The sequence below is a fragment of the Gossypium hirsutum genome, chromosome D12 (genome assembly GCF_007990345.1).
Source record: "Gossypium hirsutum isolate 1008001.06 chromosome D12, Gossypium_hirsutum_v2.1, whole genome shotgun sequence".
NCBI lineage: Eukaryota > Viridiplantae > Streptophyta > Magnoliopsida > Malvales > Malvaceae > Gossypium > Gossypium hirsutum.
Window position 1 is genome coordinate 53,311,302 of NC_053448.1, and position 17,517 is coordinate 53,328,818.

General features: G+C 32.2%; 1 protein-coding gene and 1 long non-coding RNA gene across 6 annotated transcripts; one reads left to right on the plus strand and one right to left on the minus strand.

Annotated features, from left to right (window-relative positions):
* Positions 1 to 30: 30 nt before the first annotated feature.
* On the minus strand, positions 31 to 8,132 carry LOC107943915 (diacylglycerol kinase 1). 5 transcript variants are annotated; one of them, XM_016877728.2, is made up of 9 exons: positions 7,838 to 8,132; positions 5,843 to 7,285; positions 4,659 to 5,025; positions 4,193 to 4,269; positions 3,547 to 3,666; positions 2,946 to 3,110; positions 2,473 to 2,610; positions 2,014 to 2,188; positions 31 to 734 (listed from the first exon to the last, which is right to left on the minus strand). In XM_016877728.2, exons 2-8 carry the CDS (start codon positions 7,010 to 7,012, stop codon positions 2,039 to 2,041), a joined length of 2,187 nt encoding a protein of 728 aa, XP_016733217.1. In that variant the 5' UTR covers positions 7,013 to 7,285; positions 7,838 to 8,132; the 3' UTR covers positions 31 to 734; positions 2,014 to 2,038. The 5 variants fall into 5 exon arrangements, with proteins under 5 accessions (XP_016733217.1, XP_016733216.1, XP_040963067.1 ...); XM_016877727.2 differs by having other exon boundaries at positions 31 to 748; XM_041107133.1 differs by having other exon boundaries at positions 31 to 1,730.
* A 6,226-nt stretch (positions 8,133 to 14,358) lies between these two features.
* On the plus strand, positions 14,359 to 15,126 carry LOC121224243 (uncharacterized). The gene is made up of 2 exons (XR_005921857.1): positions 14,359 to 14,566; positions 14,826 to 15,126. It is a non-coding gene; the product is annotated as an uncharacterized lncRNA (long non-coding RNA).
* The last annotated feature ends 2,391 nt before the right edge of the window (positions 15,127 to 17,517 follow it).

Sequence of the window (17,517 nt, forward strand, 5' to 3'; positions counted from 1 at the left end):
TTGGTCTTAGGCTTTAACGGAATATGTATATAAAATATAATATGATATTTATATCTTATTCTGACCTTGTATGACTACTTAATTGTTCGCAATTTTCAGCAAATTGTAAACCTGTATCAAAGTTCAAAAGATACCAAACATTTCGCGCATCCCAAAAGGACAAACAACAAAAATCCAATAATATCTTTGGATCATCCCCCAATACTCTCCACGCTTTTATTTCTCCCCCTTTATTTTTGCATGGATCTACGGCTGGTTTTCATATTTTATATATACATACATATAAATATCCCGTGTATATTATTTTTCTATATCTAGAACCATTGTTGTGACAGTCCAAAATCCATGGCAGAACATGCTAAAACGTAGAAAACAAAGCAAAACTTCTTGTTCATCATGACACTCAACTTGCGTTGTTTGCAAGGTGATTTCAACGCATTCAAAACCCGAAACCCACCAGGGAAGGCTAATTCAGACACACTCACTTCCTAATGGGAGGAACATCCAAGGACAGCATCCGTCTTCCTCCATCTGGCAAAATCCCAAATGAGACGTCGCTACCATTCACATCTCCCACTTACAGCCACCTCCAAACTCTGAACCCTACCACAAGGCTAAGCCCTCGGAACAATGGCAGCTCCCTGTACGACTCATATGAACTCCGAGCTGTGACATACCAGCTGAACAAGGCAATGCGACAACCAAGTGGCTCGTCACCGGCTTACTTGTGCTACCTAAAATCGCCCTTCTATTCTCAATGTGTAAACAGAGAAAATTCAAGGAAAGTTTTATGTTCACACTTAACATGCGCAACTATTAATATAAATGCAAGAAACAGGAGAACAAAAGAAGTTACCCGAGGATTTGCTGCCAAACTTTGGAACAAGGTCAAGCAAAGGTTGCTTAGGAGTAATAATATGCAGAGCAAAGAGTTGAAAGGTGCATAATCAAGTACTGCAGTTAAATATCTTATCGTGAAATCCGGTGTTTTGACTCAGTTGATTCATGTTTTACATGATGACATTCAGCAGATCTTGAGTTTTTCATGTTTTACATGATGACATTCAGCAGATCTCGAGTTTGAATCCCTGTATCTGTAATCTCTTATCTTAGACTATGATCACTTTTGTGAGTGTGTGTATGCATATAACTCCTATTGTGCAAACAATATAGTTGAAAGATGTGTGATCGACTGCAATTAAATCTCTTACTGTAAAACCCAAGATTTCCATCTATTATCCTATCTTAGAATAGGACAATCTCATATCATGCATAGGGCAGCAGATCTCGGATTTGAATCCCAATATCTATAATCTATTCTCTGATCTCCTATCTTAGACAGACTAGGATCTCTTTCGTACCAAAAAGATACATTCATCTTGTGCAACCAATATATGGTTGAAATATGTATGATAAACTGCAGTTAAATCTCGTACCGAGTGATTTAGCTTTAGCTTTAATTGGTTCTTTAACTACCCTGGCATTCAGTAGATCTCAGGTTTAAATCCTAACATCTACTAGCTCCTCCTATAAACTCATATCTTGCAGAAAAACAGGGTGCCATTTTCCTCGTAATCTAAAATCTTTTTGAAGACAATGAATCAATATCTTCCGATTGCTTTAAGGAAATGTGAAAAAATGAACTCACTAATCTAGGAAAACAATACATACCTGAATATGTTCTTTCCCAAAATCTAAAATGGTCAAACAATTACAGAACATAAACCATACTGCAAAGGTTTAAGAAAAAATTCAGAACATGAACTTAGTAACTATCATCTTAATCAATCACTATATTTTGAATATTGATTTTCCAAAACTATACCCTTCTTTAAATTTGAGGGGCTCCTTTCCGTATTCAGGTTTAATAAGATCCATACACAAACGTGCTTCAACAAGAAGCTTTTGGCATATACCATGATGTATACATTGGATAAAGAGAGGAAACAGAGAAGATATAAAACAAGAAGCATCTTTAAGAAAAGCCCATGCAACAAGAACTAGATTGCTGACCATTTAGTACTGAGAGAAGAACTTTCTATGTCAACCTTAATGCCATTTCTTGAAGAAGAGCTCGCTTCTGTGACGTGTTAATTACATGGTTTGTTTCAGCACTCTCAAGCACATTGGTTATTATGGCAGCTGCATGCCCTAGACGTTCCTCGGCTGTCCTCCTCAACATGAAGGCCTGCCCAAGTCATATAGTTGTAACAATAAAACAAAACAAAAACAAATGACATCATATACGGTTATTTGAAGAATGTCTAAGGTAGACACACAAAATCATTAGGTAAGGAAAAAAATCATCAGAAAATGGTAACTCGGGTCAAATTTTTTGAAAGAAATACTCATGGATTGATTCTTTTATAATATTTCAGATGTACCAATTGCTCCCCATTCTACAAGGATTCAAGCGATACAAAAATGGAATAACAATATAAGATAGAGAAAATGCTAGAGAGGGAAAAAAACCTGGCTGTGATGTGATATGGCCAATGTACATGGCTGCTGAGACCAAGGTTCTCCATCAATTTGAACAGGCAATACAGCAAAGAGCTGTATTTTAATCGACTGTCCTTGTGCAAGTCTTCGGGCACGAGAAAGCCCCACCTGAAATAGCAACAAACCAGCAGCAGTTCAGAGGCAAATTCCACATAAAACCTTTATGCAAAATTTCCAGAACTCAAACAAAAAAAAGTTGGATTGAAGAATTTCAATGCTTTACTGTCCAGCATAAAGGACAATAGGTCAATGGCTGAGCTTTTCCATCTTGTGTCTGCACCTTGCAGTCTACACTCTACACTGGTGACATGGAATGTGAAAACCAAGTTCTTCTAGACATTACATCAACTTACATAAAACTTGTTTTATATGCCTAATGATAAATGCACGATAGAATTTAACACTTGTTTTATCAGCAGCTTTCCACAAGGGGCCTAGATTACCTGCAGTGTTCCAAGGTGCCAAGTTCCAGATATGCTCACAACCTCTAGTATTTTATCATGCATAGACTGAGGATCAAAATTCTCATATGTATCATCCTCGTTTTGCCAAAGGTCTACACCTCCCATGTAGCTTCCAATGTTTGCAACAAGTACCCCTTCTGCATCCTGTATGGAATTAGAATAGCATCATGACATTTACAGTAAGCGCAATCAATAGTTATTTGCACCATTATAACGATTTAGCATCAATGTATAAACAATTTAACAAAAAAAAAGAAAAGAATTTTATGATGGGAAAAAGGGACAGCAGAAGGAACATGTTACAAAAATCATTTCCAAAAAATGAGACACAAATTTGAGAGACAATGGTTGATAAAACCAAGAGAGTCAGAAAAAAAAAACCACAACAGCTTTTAAAGAAGTTTTCAGTTAGAAGCAACAGTTGCGTATTTGATTTGATCCTTTAACTGTTTTTTAAACATATACAAACATATGTGTGTGTATAAATAGAGAAGCTAAGAAGGAAAAAACTCTTCTGGGCAATCATCACATAGTGTCCAGATTTTCACAAATGTAACTAAATAAAAGCTAGCATCAATACCTCAGGGACCTCTATCTCAACACCATCCACTTCAACTCTAACTTGCCAAGGAAAGTCCGCAAACGTTCTATCCATTATACTCTTTGCACCCTCTCTTGCATAGAGCACTTTATTCATAAACTGCACATACGTTGAGGTAACTTCATCAATATGGAATTGTATAACCAATAAGACAAATTTATTAGGCATGCATAAGTTACCACAAAAAGACAGACCAAAATGCATCCGATACATGTAGATATCCTCCAATGATAACATTAACAATTTTCTGGTTTACACTTAAGTTAAATTGATAAATTGTAATGAGATGGAAATCTGCATAAAAATACAAAAAGACTATGTTTCACCTGTTAATATAAGATCTCTACATTTTTTAAGTTGTAATAACATTCAGAGAGAAAATGTATGCTGAGGTACTTGTATAAGCTTCCAACTGACATGATTGTATTAATATATTTATGTTTCTAAAATCATTTATCTATAAATATGTAAAGGGAAACCACCAGAAAGTTCAAAGCCATCATAATCAAGTAGGCCAAAATAAAAAATCATTTTCAGTTGAACAAACCAAATAGTTATTCCATCAATCATCATATTTATTTTGCATGGTACTTCACAAAGCACGTTCCAAGAAGATGATAACAACCTGATTATAAAACTTCTCAGGATTCTCCTCTCGCAAGTTGTGAATGTCCAAAGCAACCTTTGCATCACAACCAATTCCTGTGAGAAAATCATAAAGCATGAGAAAACTACTAAGTTATAATAAGTGAACAGGGAAGACAATGGAAATACCAATACACTTGTCTAACCAAGATGACATCTACCAGTCAGCCAGCTAAAATACCAAGTGACCAATAGATTGATTTTTGCAATTTCAGGGGATTGTGGACAAATATTTACAAAATATCATTGGTAGATATTTGCAAATATAAAGTCAACATGCAGCTAAGTACAAATCCAAGCAAACCAAAAAAACCAGCTACGATAGAAATACCTCTCTCTTAACCTTGCTTTTCTTCTGCCTCTCTGTTGGGTCAAATTTCAACTAGACAATCTAGACATTCAACTGAACCAGATTTTAGAAGACTTAAAAGAACCAGTCTGCATACCTAGATAATTGTTCATAAATTTTGGAGATTGAAGTTGCTTCCCCTGTTGGTTCAAAACAGCTACCTTCCAGCGGTCAAGAATTGTTACTGCAGCATGCTCTATGTGCTGCAAGACTGTGCAAAGGCCCCCTTGTCTCTCCACTGAGCCCAAACCACCTCCCCATGACAGAACCCTGGCCAGATCATTTCCAGTTCCAGCGGGGAGAATAGCAACTGGAGGTGGTGAAACAAAATTTTGCTTGTCTATTGCATTAAGAACCCAACCAACAGTACCATCTCCTCCACATACGAGTATCCTGAAATGAGGCACCTTTCTGAATAAAAAAAGACCCATCTCTGGTCCCTGTGTTGAACTCAATTCAATAACCTGCGGTGAATTACAATGGGAAAAACCCTCAAAAACATGAAATTTAAAACCAACAAATAGCAATGACCAATTTTAAAGAGAATATGCGAACAAACATCAAACTGGAAAACATAAAGAACATATAGACAACCATGGAAGTCAAGAACCAAACATAGAATCAGATCAGCTAGAACATAAAAAAAAAATGCCAATCCAAGTGGTGGTGTCAGTGATTACGTTATAAATATATGGTTATCAATTTATTAAAAAAACCAAAAAGTAATTGCATTGTGCATCATCTTCCAAGAATTTGAGAGCAGTCATTCCGGGCCAAGTGGTAGTCTGTCCAATTACAGTTTTTTCTATCTCACTTTTCTTTAGTTTTTTGAAGAAAGCCATTCCTGTTCGACTAGCTGATATCTGATGCAGTGAACAGTAACTCTGGTATGATATGGCAAGCCGAGAGTTCAGAAAACTCTGACTACCTTGAGAGGCTGTGTTGGTTACTCTTCAACTTCAAGTGAGTCTACCAGTCATTTTTAATTGGCAAATAGCCAAAAACAGATGGATGGTTCCAAAATTTAACTATTATCATTAATATGAAATCAGATGCTAAATGTTATCAAGTTTAGCTAGCATCACTCATCATCTGTCAGGGAGCTAATTTACTTCTCCAAAAGCAAGTAAATAATCTCATCAGAGAAGTGGGAGTTTATATTTATTATAGTCCGTAGTTCCTCCTACACAACTACCCCCCCACCAGCACCACCAATGAACACACACACACACACACACATAAAAATAAGTAAAGAAAAAAAAGTAAGATAATCAATCAAACCTGAACAGGATTCAAAAGAAGGTTCAAGCGCTGCCTGAGGGAATCTCCACGCCGGGCACCACTCTTCTTATTGATAAAAACCAGTAATGGTCTCGCATCTGGTGGTAAGTCAGTCAGCTCATATCTTTGCTTCATCCTTAAAGCCTGAGACTCGTCCTTCTGATTAATTGATCCACTTCTTTTGATACTAGGATTTGACTCTATTTTCTTATTAATGCTACCATCTTGGCATGGGGTTCCTACAGTCATAATACCATTGCAGTCCCCTTCTTTTGCATAAGAACCATTTACATTTTGTAGGGTATCAGCAGTGCTCTCTGTTGACATGTCAGAGATGCTACCATTACTACCTGTATCAGCTGAGGTTTTATTATTATGCTTGTGCTTCTTGCCCTGACTCCTAATGGTTTCCCGCACTGAAGAAGCTAACTCATTTGCACCATGTGTGATTGAGCTCAGAAATCCCGAATTGGGGCTCAACTTCTTAACATAAAGAGGTGAGAGAATCAACCTTCTGAATGGTCCTAAATCACAAATATTACCAGTTTCATTAGACATGCTACTGTGACAGTCCACATGTAGAAGTCGTTGGCACCACAAGCAACACCATATAGGAGATCCACCAAGGAAAGACCCGCTACATGGCTCTTCACAATAGCTACAGAAGGAAGCTTCATCAGGTTGATCAGTAAGCTCTGTCCAACGAACTGCCCACTGATGCATCACATGCTCAAACCCAATCATGGATACACACTTACAATCCTGCTGTGCACGCAAAGAGCAGCTCAAATGAGCCACTGCCCCACATATGCTACAGCGGTGAATGAAACTATCTGAAGCTACCATAGGCCCTAGGGTTTGGGAAGGTGACATTGGCTTCAAGCAAGCACAGCAATTTACTTTCTTTCCACGGGATACGGATTCCAGCTCCCAAGTATGAGGAGCTGCAGGACTCTTATGTTTGGCCTTCGGGTTTTTCTTTGACCTAGCTACAGCTTTCATCCAACTTAAGTTAATGTTTCTTCTCCACTGGAAAGCTGTGTAAACTATAGTCAAAATACCAACCAGGCCAGCGATGAGACAAGAGAGAATGAAGAAATGTGAAACAACTTGCATTTCAGTCGGGCTCTTGTCGGTCCAACTGGGATGCAACATGCGTTCTTCATCCATTCTTCAAAACTTATATACCAGCATTCTATAGTCACTAACAAGCACCCTCCACCTAATGAGTATATGCCAACTCAAATAGCTCCTTATCACAAAGGCTTGCTAGTTGCTACCCATGTCTATAACAGTCCACACTCTTACTACTTATACCATCTCATTAGTTTCACTTCTTGTCTGACAGCAATCCTAAAAGCCCCTTTTTCTAACTCTGAGAAGATGCCTAGCCACTGAGAAAAACAAGCAATATCAAAATTGCACTGCCTTGATCAGAAAGCCCTGACAAAATAAAATAAAATTCATAAATGAAGTGACTTATAATACATGAAATCAGAACGGAAATCACAACTTAAATTCGACAATAAATACCGGAGCAATAAAATCGACTATATTGACTTAACTACAAGAAGAATGCTTAGCCATTGAGGAAAAAAAAGTAATACCAAACTGCAGCTGTGGTTAAAAAATGAAAAAAAAATATATACAAATGCATAAAAGGGCGACTTATAATACAAAAAATCTTAAGGAAAATTTCAACTTAAGTTCGACAATAAATACCAGAGCTATAAAGAGAAAGAAGAAAGTTTAAGAAAAATCATATTGATGCACTGTTCGAGCTACCGAGAAAAAAAACAAATTATAATTAATTTTTGCAGAAAAAAAAATAAAGCAACCTTCGTTCGAAGTGAAGTAAGCTTGAAAATTTTTGTCCTTTTTTTCTCAGCAACCAAACAGCGAATCAGAATATAAATAACCAAACCAATCTGACAGGAAAGAGTAAGTAACGAAAAGCATTCAGGAATAAAATAGGAAAGGGAAACAGAGACTTACAGAAGCGGCCAATGAAAGGGAGAGGATCGATGAAATCACAGACAGAAAACGCTAAGGCAAAGGATTTCACATATAGAAAGAGAGAGAAACAGTGGGAAATTCGAGATTCGAAAAGCAAAAAATATAAATAAATAAACCCAAATTTCAAGATTTGAAAATATTCGACATTAGACAAAAAGCAAAATAAAAGTAAATCAAAACCATTTTTGTTTTAAATAATGAAAATAGAAATGACTAAAAAGATTTATGAATTTGGAGCGAAGAAGGGGTGCGCTCGGCGTGTGCAGAGTGGACAGATTTTGAATTTTGGTGAAACATACCACATGGCATAAAAGGAGTGCAGGTTGTACAAATATTGGGTCCCATGTTGGTATGTTCAGGGGTCGTTGGTGGCATGATATTCTGTGGACAGGTAGTAATTCAGGTGGAGACACGTGTGAGTCACACAAACAAGGACAGTAGGGGTAATATAGGACACATGTAGACTTATATATCAGTTCGGTTTAATTTGTTTTTTTTTAATATTTTGAACCGTTTGATTCGATTTGGTTCCAATTTTTTCATATTTTTTATTTTGAATTTTTAGATATTTTTGACAAAACCAGCTTTGTTTTACTATTTTAAATATTATTTGATAAATTTTTAAAAATATTTTGATAAATATTTTTGAAATTTTAATATTTTCAACAACTTTTAAATTATTTTTATTATTTTAAATATAAAATATTTATTTTTATATAATAAAAATTAAAATTAATTATATATTAAATAAAAAATAGAATTCGATTCAATTTTAGATAACTACGAATTTTAAATTTATTTTATAAACCGTTCAAACATCTTGATTTGAGTCGGTTTCGATTTTCAACTTTTCTTACTTAACCCTTTGGGGTGAAATGAGATAGGTTTTAACTTGACCCTAATCGATCGGATCGATTTTTTTTAGAAAATCAAGTTTTGAGATAGATTATGATGGGTCTAATCCTTTAATTAATCGGGTCGGATCAAATTTAGAAAAACTAGCATACCTTCTCTCGCTCTAGGTTAATTATCAAAATACCTTTTTATGTATAATATTAGTTTAAAATATGCTCATTTAAAAAATTAGATAAAAATATATTATCATAAATTTTATATTAATATTTGCTCTAGCATAATTATGGCTAAAAAACAATTAATAGTATTATTAAAAAATTAAAAAATATATTATTTTATTTTAATATATTTATAGAATGATAAAATCATGACATATTGAATCTGTTAGGTTGGAGTCAAGTATAATTTTGAGTTTTCAAGTTGGGTTCTAAACAGGTAATTTAATATTTAATTTCGAGTTGAGTCAATGTGGAATTATGTTGAGATATATTAGGCAAGGTTGGGACGGGTAAAAAACTGCTCTACTTCGCCTCGTTGCTTTCTATACGTAGACTTGACAAAATTACAAGAATTAAAATATCTTATAATATATTAATATCTTATATAAAATTTTTAAAATTTATATAATATTAATTATTAACTTATTAAACTTTATATAAATGCTAAAAATAATATATGTATGTGTATATATAATTATGATGCAAGTTAACAAGAATTCGTTGAAAATCTAGACCAAACTATTGCTTTATGTAATAAATAAGGAAAAACTAATTCTCAATTTAATATTTAATATTTCTTCTTTGAATTTTACATTTCATAAATTATTAAGAAATCATCTCTAAGTATTTTTTAGTTCAAATTTTAAATTGCAATTGCTGTTTATTTATTGGATAATGTCTCATTTGATACACGTACTTTCATAAAATATCTAATGTGATATCTGTAGTTTGAAAATGTCTATTGTGATATCTGAATTATCAATATGTGTATTATTATGGTATTTGTACTTAAAAAAAAGCCTAATATGTTACATGTACTTTGAAAATGCCCAATATAATACCTAAACTATTAGAATGTGTTTTATTATGATACATAGTGTTAGCGTCGATAGTGACTTGTTAAACCAGCCAATGAAAAACAGGCACGTAGAATTTTTTTTCTAAATCACCAAGTCCACGTGGATAATATAATATTAAGTGAAAAATTAAATAAAAACAAAACAAATAACTAAATATATGGTTAATAAGAAAGAAGTAAAGACAAATGAAAAACTCTTTGAAAAAGATGATTATTTACTTAAATGGAGAAAATAACATTTTTACTTATGTAAGTTTAATATTTAACTTTTTTTTATTTTACCATATGTTTAGTTATTTGTTTTCTAATTTAATTTCAATATTAATATTTTAATTCATTCACCCTTAGTAAACTCTAATAAAATGACTTAGATACATGGAAACCATCAAGCCTAATATTCATTTCTTATTTAATGTACGACATAAGTAACATTTGTAATTCGACAATTAAATCATATGTACAGTATAAAACAATTTAATAAGGGAAATAATTGAAAGAAAATTCTAGAACTGATAAGTAAAACTCATTTAATTTTTAAAACAAAGTTTAAGGACTAAATTTTAATTTTAGTAAAACCTTTTTGTAAAATTGAGAGTAAAATTATGAAATTATCCAAACAAGACTTAATCATGTAAATATTCAAGTCGTTTCATAGCATTTAGGGACTTGAATTGCATAGCATAAAAATCAGGACTCAATTGCAAATATAACAAAACATGCCCAACCTACATATGACACACTGACACTTATAAATACTATTTCGTATTTTCATGCCAATTTTTCCTATTCTAACATATCGTATATATACATAGATCATACAAATCATGCTTAGTTACCCTAAAATATACATTAAGACAATTTAACAATCATGCGTGTCTAGGCTTAAATCCAATCAATCAATCAATCAACCACAAATCCAATTCTTTTAACTCTATTTTTTAGATGTGACACATTGAACCGATACCCCAATCAATTATCGGTTTGGCTAACTATCCCGGTCCAATTTAGATAGGGATGGTATAACTTGAACTGTCCTATGGATTTTGAACCAATCGGTTCCATATAGAGTGGAATTTAAAAAAATAAAAGTGGATGCGGAGCAAGGAAGGGTGTATTTTTTCTTTTAGGCAGTGGGTATGAAGCGGTTATGATAATTGCTTGCCTCGCCCCATCCCGCTCCATTATATTAAGTTACTATTTTATCCTTGTATATATATAACTATTAGAAAGGGTAAAAATGTATTATATAAAAATTAATATATTTTATGTTCAAATGTTTTTCTGAAAAATATGTTTCAATATTTACTTGACTTTAAACATATTTAAAATATTAAAGATAAGTAGCAAAAATTAAATTGAAATGGGGCGAGGTGAGGTGGTGCGAGGATGGATGCACCCAACATTCATAAAAGTGGTAGTAGATTTTAAGATTATACATCTACAGTGGAGCGGGACGGGTGGTGGAGCAAAGCATGCCAACTGTGGAGTGGTGGTGGATTTAGCAACATCCACCCTTGACTCGCCCTATTACCATCCCTAAGTTAGATAACATTGAATTTTGAATTTTTTTATATTTTATTTTTTAAAATTGCAAAGAGTTTTTATTTTTTCATAATTTTTAATTTTTAAATATATAATTTTTATTTTTAAAATCTTTAAATTTTGTTTAAAATATGAAAAATTAAATATTTTATTTTATTTAAAGTATAGGTGTCAACGTAAAAATTGGGCTGTCCAAATCGATTTCCTTTCACAAATTTAATCTCATGCATCATTTCATTTGACCTGTACAATAGATTGACATTGACTAATACTTGATATGATTTTTTATCGTGACTGACAACTGTTACATTTTGTTCTTTTTCCTCCTAGAAAAATTCTGTTGGGATCATTGAATTTGTTGGAAACGTTGAAATTGGTTTGGAGGGAACCGATTTTCCCTCCTCCCTCTAAAATTTGTTCTATTTTGGGACATCTTGTGGGGTGTATTTTTTTTTTTGTTTTATTTTGATAAGAAAACCATAAATTATGGGAAATAGATTATTTATTTATAGATAAAGTTATGTGAAGTTTTTAGAATTTAAATTAAAATAATAAATTTTGTAAACATTAAGGGTTAAATTTATTAAATATTTTATATTTTAAATTAAATTAATATAATGTGTAAATATTGGAGGGTTAAATTTATTATTAGACAATAATAAAAGTCCAAATTAACTTTGAGTGACTAAAATATTTTATTTGAAAAAATTTAGTGATTAGATTAAAAAAATTACCTGACATTTATTTATTTTACCCTATAAATATGTGATGGGAAATTATTATTACATATTAAAAATGATCGAATAATTGGAATTAAAGAAATATTGCTAAAAATTGAATTGGATTGATAAGGGATATTTTGAGAGGTGAAATGACCATGACCCACGAAGATGATAGAGACATGACAGCTTAGAAAAGAATGGATAGTAATCCTTCCTTCCTGTGTGTTGGCCATGACCGTTGAAGGTTTCAATTAAAGTGAATTAAAACTCTATAATAGTCTTTTGCCATTTGTTAGTTAAAAGGATTTTATAAATTATGAGAAGAAAGCTCGAGAGGACAATGGATTCAACAACAAACCGACCAACATCAAAACTTTTCATCATCATTCCATAACTATCCAACACGTATCCAAAGATATAAGATACAGTTATGTTCACATTTTTGTAATTGCCGACGAGCGATAGAGTTCACTGCTATTGCGGAAATGACGGAGACAGCTTCCGTTTCTCTTGGCCCCTCCATGTATCCTCCTAACACCTCTCCCCAACTATATTTCCCTTGCCATAAAAGTTAGAAAGCGATCATTGCAACTTATAGATGCATGCAATGAAAAAGGAAATACAACACTTGTCGAAACATTTTTTTAAAAGAAAAATTAGTTGTCGACTTAAAAATAAAAATTAGAGTCGCCACCAATCTTTTATTGAAGTGTGATTGGATCACCTAAAAACGATTTTGGTCTACGAGTTTTAGAAAAACGGGTTCGGGAGTCAGTTACGTACGAAGAAGTATTAGCACCCTCGTAACGCCCAAAGTTGGTACCAAATTAATTATTTAATGTCTTAAGGTCGAATGATTGAAAATTCGGAAAGAAATTTAAAAATATGATCCTCTTTAAATCACCTAAAAATTTAAGGAAATGTGTATTTTACATTAATCAAGAAAAAGAATTATATCCCGTGAGTTAGGACACAATACCTTTAATCCTGAAACGAGAATAAACACCATAAATTTATTTATTTGAAAGATATTTGATTATCTCAATTTTGGAAAATAAATCATGTCCCGTAAGTTAGAACACGATCTTTCACTAATTCACGAGATCGTTTTAAAAAAATTATGTTTAAAAAGGTTTATGTATTTAAATTTATCAAGAAAATCGAAACCCCGTAAATTAGGGTACAACCTTTCAAATTTTGGAAGTATGTAACATAAAAAAAAAAATTTATGCATCGGGTAAAGATTATGGTGTGAATTTAAAAGAGCAATGAAATAACACAAAGTAATAATACGAACAAAGTATTAAGATGATAGTTAATAATAAAATAAAATACTATGATGACAACGTCGGTAATCAAATTGCAACAACAAAATAACTAATATAACGTAAAATGAAATGAAAGTAAGAACTACACAATAAAAAATGTAATATGAGGATCTAATGATTTAAAGGAAATTAACAAAATATAAAGACGAGTAAACTACTAACACAAGACACAAATAAAAAACAATCTAAAATTTTAATGAAAGAGATTGATTATGTAATAGCAAATAAATAGTAAATGCAACTAATAGGTAAGAAGTAAATACATAAAATAATGAAAATAGAAACAGTATATAAATTTTAAGATAAATAATGATAAAAAACTTAAAATAAGTAAATAATAAAAGACATAATAAAATAAATATATTTAAAATATTTGGATGAATATAAAAATAAAAAGAGAAATATAATAATGCAAAACTTTTTAATTTAATAATGTGATGAAAATAATAAATAAATAAATAAAAGAGAAATAATAATAATAATAATAATAATAATAATAATAATAATAATAATAATAATAAACTAATTAGTTTAATAATAAAAGTAACAATAGAAAAGGGCTAAATTGAAAATAAAACAAAGTTTTGGGGGAGAAATCGGGAATAAAATGAGTCAGGACCCAATAGAACACGCGGATGACAAGGAGGGGCCAAATGGGTAATAATTCCCTCCCTCCAAAATGCACAGCTTCAAGGGACCAAATTATAAATTGAAATAAATTACAGGGCAAAATTTAAAGAATAAATGGAACTTAACTGCAAAATAATTTAAAAGTGGAAGAGCTAAAAGCACAAATTGCCCATTAATCAAAAACATGCGGATCCTCCCCTCAGGTCGGGTCACCGCGCGGGTCAAGGCCTAAACGGCGCCGTTTTGGTGCCTGAGAGGCTTGCCCAAAACAACGTCGTTTTGGGGCCTATAAAAGTCAAGTTTTAGACAAAAAAAAATCATTTAGCCATTGGTTTCAGAAAAAAAAGTTGAGAGCTCTCTCCTTCCCCTTCAAAGGTTTCCAGAATCCGGCCAGCTCCGGTGCCGAACCACCGCGGCTGCCGCCGGTCTCCGGAGACGGTGCCGCCGTCCGCGGTGGCCGAAAAATTTTAAAAATATATTTTTTTGATTTTTTCAACTCCCGGCCTTAAAAAACACCGATTTTCATTGGAATCGGCACCTCCTCCGCAATAAAGGTACGATTTTTACCCTTTGTATTTTCGATTTATTTTTTAAAAAAGAAAAGAAAAGGGAAAAAATAATAAATAATAAATAAGCCGAAATAAAATAAAATAACCACCTTTGAGAATTCCCGATATTTGAACTGATTTCTTTCCAATCTCTTTTGATTCATTCGTGTGTGTTAAAATACATAAATTCGGGACCTTTTTATAGCCCGAAATTTCCTATTTTCTCTACTTTTACACTGTTTGTGTTGTTGTTGGACTCTCCTAGTCCTTTTACAGGTACAAACGTGGCGGCACGTGCGGGGAAGGCGGCGCGCGCGGAGGCTGCCGTTGGGGTACGGCGGCTGAGGCTTGGCTGCTGCCTAGGGTTTTGTTTTTCTTTTGTTTTGGGCTAGGGTTAGCTTTTAGGTTGTTGGGCTTATTTTTGGGTTTGGCAATTTGGGCCTGTTTCATTTATTTTGGTTTTAGTTTAAATTTGGTTTTATTATTTGTATATGGGCTGGGCAAATTTTGAGTTTGTACAACACTAACGGCTCAACTGAAAATAAACTAATGCTTCTTAAATCCAATTATGAGATTTTTGACCAATATGTTTGATTTTTTAAATTTTATTTTAAGGACCTTTCACACTACATTATTTATGATTTTTTTCAATTATTTAAAAATATTGTTGTAATTTTTTTTATGTTACTGATGCATAATTTTAATATTTTTTTACCCTGAACTCCGAACTTTAAACTTTGAACTCAAAATCGAACCCTAAGCCCTAAAAGAATTAGAATTTAAATTTCAAAATTCAAAATTCAAAAAAAAATTACATAAACTAAAAATGACTAAATAGATTTACAACTTAAGCATAATATAAAAAATATTAGTAGAATTTAACCATTTCTTTATATATTTAGATTGAAACTAATATTTGACTATTTTTTATATATTTGAATTAAAATTTTAAAATTTGAAATTAAATTAAAATATAAAAAATAAATCTGTAACTTATGTATAATACAGATTGGAAAATGAAGAAATGTTATCGGAACAACATTTCACATAACCTTTCAATTCCCTTCAATTCATCTCTTCATAACGAATTTTAGGCACACAATATATATATATTAAAAAGGAAATCAAAATACCCTAAAAAAATCAAATTAACTTCAAAATCTGCAGCAATCATTCGTGCCATAACATGTCACAGCATGGAAATCATTATTCCTTGCTATAGAATCTCTTATCCACTCCATATATATTTCGCTTAAATTCTTATTGTTACACATTTCGAAGTCCTAAAGAAGTTGATATAAAGGGCAAGAAAAAAAGCAATGGGTAAAAAGCAAAACAAACAATGAACAAATGCTATTAAAAATCCATGCAAGTCTCATCCTTAAAAACAAAATCCCCATAATCAAATGAATGGCCCAATTAAATAAAAAAAATTAATGACAGGGGAAAGATCAAACACAAAAATATGCAAAATCAACAATAAAAAAAAAAATTAAGAAAATAACAAATGAAAAGGTAACAAAAAGCGATAGTTTATTGTATAAAAGGTAGCAGATGAATTTCTTTCTTCTGCCTAGTGTCAACTTTATAAACACCTTAACCATTACGTTTTTTTTCCTCGGCAATAGTTTGAATATTTAATTTATAAGAAAAGGCATCAAAATGCCATAAACCAGCAAAAAAAAAAAAAGAACACCTTAAACAACTTAACCCAACTTTTAGGGGACAATAACAAAATCTAAATCGAAAAAGCCAACCAAAACAAAGAATCAGTGCACAAACCAACCAAACAATAAGGATTGCAGCAGCAAAACAGAACAATCCACTACAGCATTCAATTTCAAAATCACAAAACCAAATCTTCATCTCAACTGATAAAGTGCAGTATCATGCAAGTCTCAAATTAATCCCAAGTTGTTTCGAACGAAATTACTCGATTTAACTCGTAAGCTATAGACTGGACTTGGCCAGCAAGAATCCAATTTTGAAACCTGAAATTCACAATTAAGATAATGAGAAAACGAAGGAAAGAAAGAAGAAAACTTGGGATCTGTTTGGAGAAAGAAATCCAAATTTGAGTAGGACAGGGCTTTTTATGTTGCTGAGTTTGTTTAGAAGCTTTCTTGAAAGCAACAAAGAATGTGAGTAAATCAAAAAATAAATATCAAGATAAATAAAGAAAACAGAAATTAAAGATGGAAGATTAGATTGTTAAACTGATGGAGATGAAAGGACAAACTTTCGATTGAAGCCTTTAGGCAAAATTTCTCGACAAACTCAATCAATGGTTTTAACCAGCCCTCCAAAAAAGATTTCTTAGCAACTTAGAGTTGAAGAACTTTAAACAAAATCTTGAAAAAGATTAAGTCATTTTTTTAAACAAAAACAAAAATTAAATCTTACAAAATAAAATACTTCAAAAAGTACTTTTATTAATTAAATAATCACAAATGTCATACCTAATGAATAATGAAGATTAAGGCTAGTTGATTGCATCAAAAAAAATCTTCTAAGTATAATGAAACTCTAAATAATTTGAACAAAAAGTAATATTAGTAGAACGGAGCTTTCTTGTTGACTAAGAAACATAAAACTTCTAAACATCTTAAAATAATTAAAAATATCCGTTTGGAATAAATGTCACACCCCAAAATATAGGGGGTTAATTGAATTAATTAACCAAGAATTAACCTAGGTTTGATGGTTAAGTAGTGAGTGTACTCCCTAAAAGTCTTAGGTTTTATCCTCTTCTTTCCTATTTCTTTTCTTTTTAATTTAAGCAAACTAAGATAAAAATCACAATAGAATATATATATTATGAGTGAAAACTTATCAAGTGCATGCTCAGGTTTGAGCCATCCCATCTCCATCACCAAATCATTTATTTTTCCACCTTAATTTCAGCCAAAATGTTGAATTAATTGCCCAAACCGCCCCTAGGGTTTCAAACCCTAAGC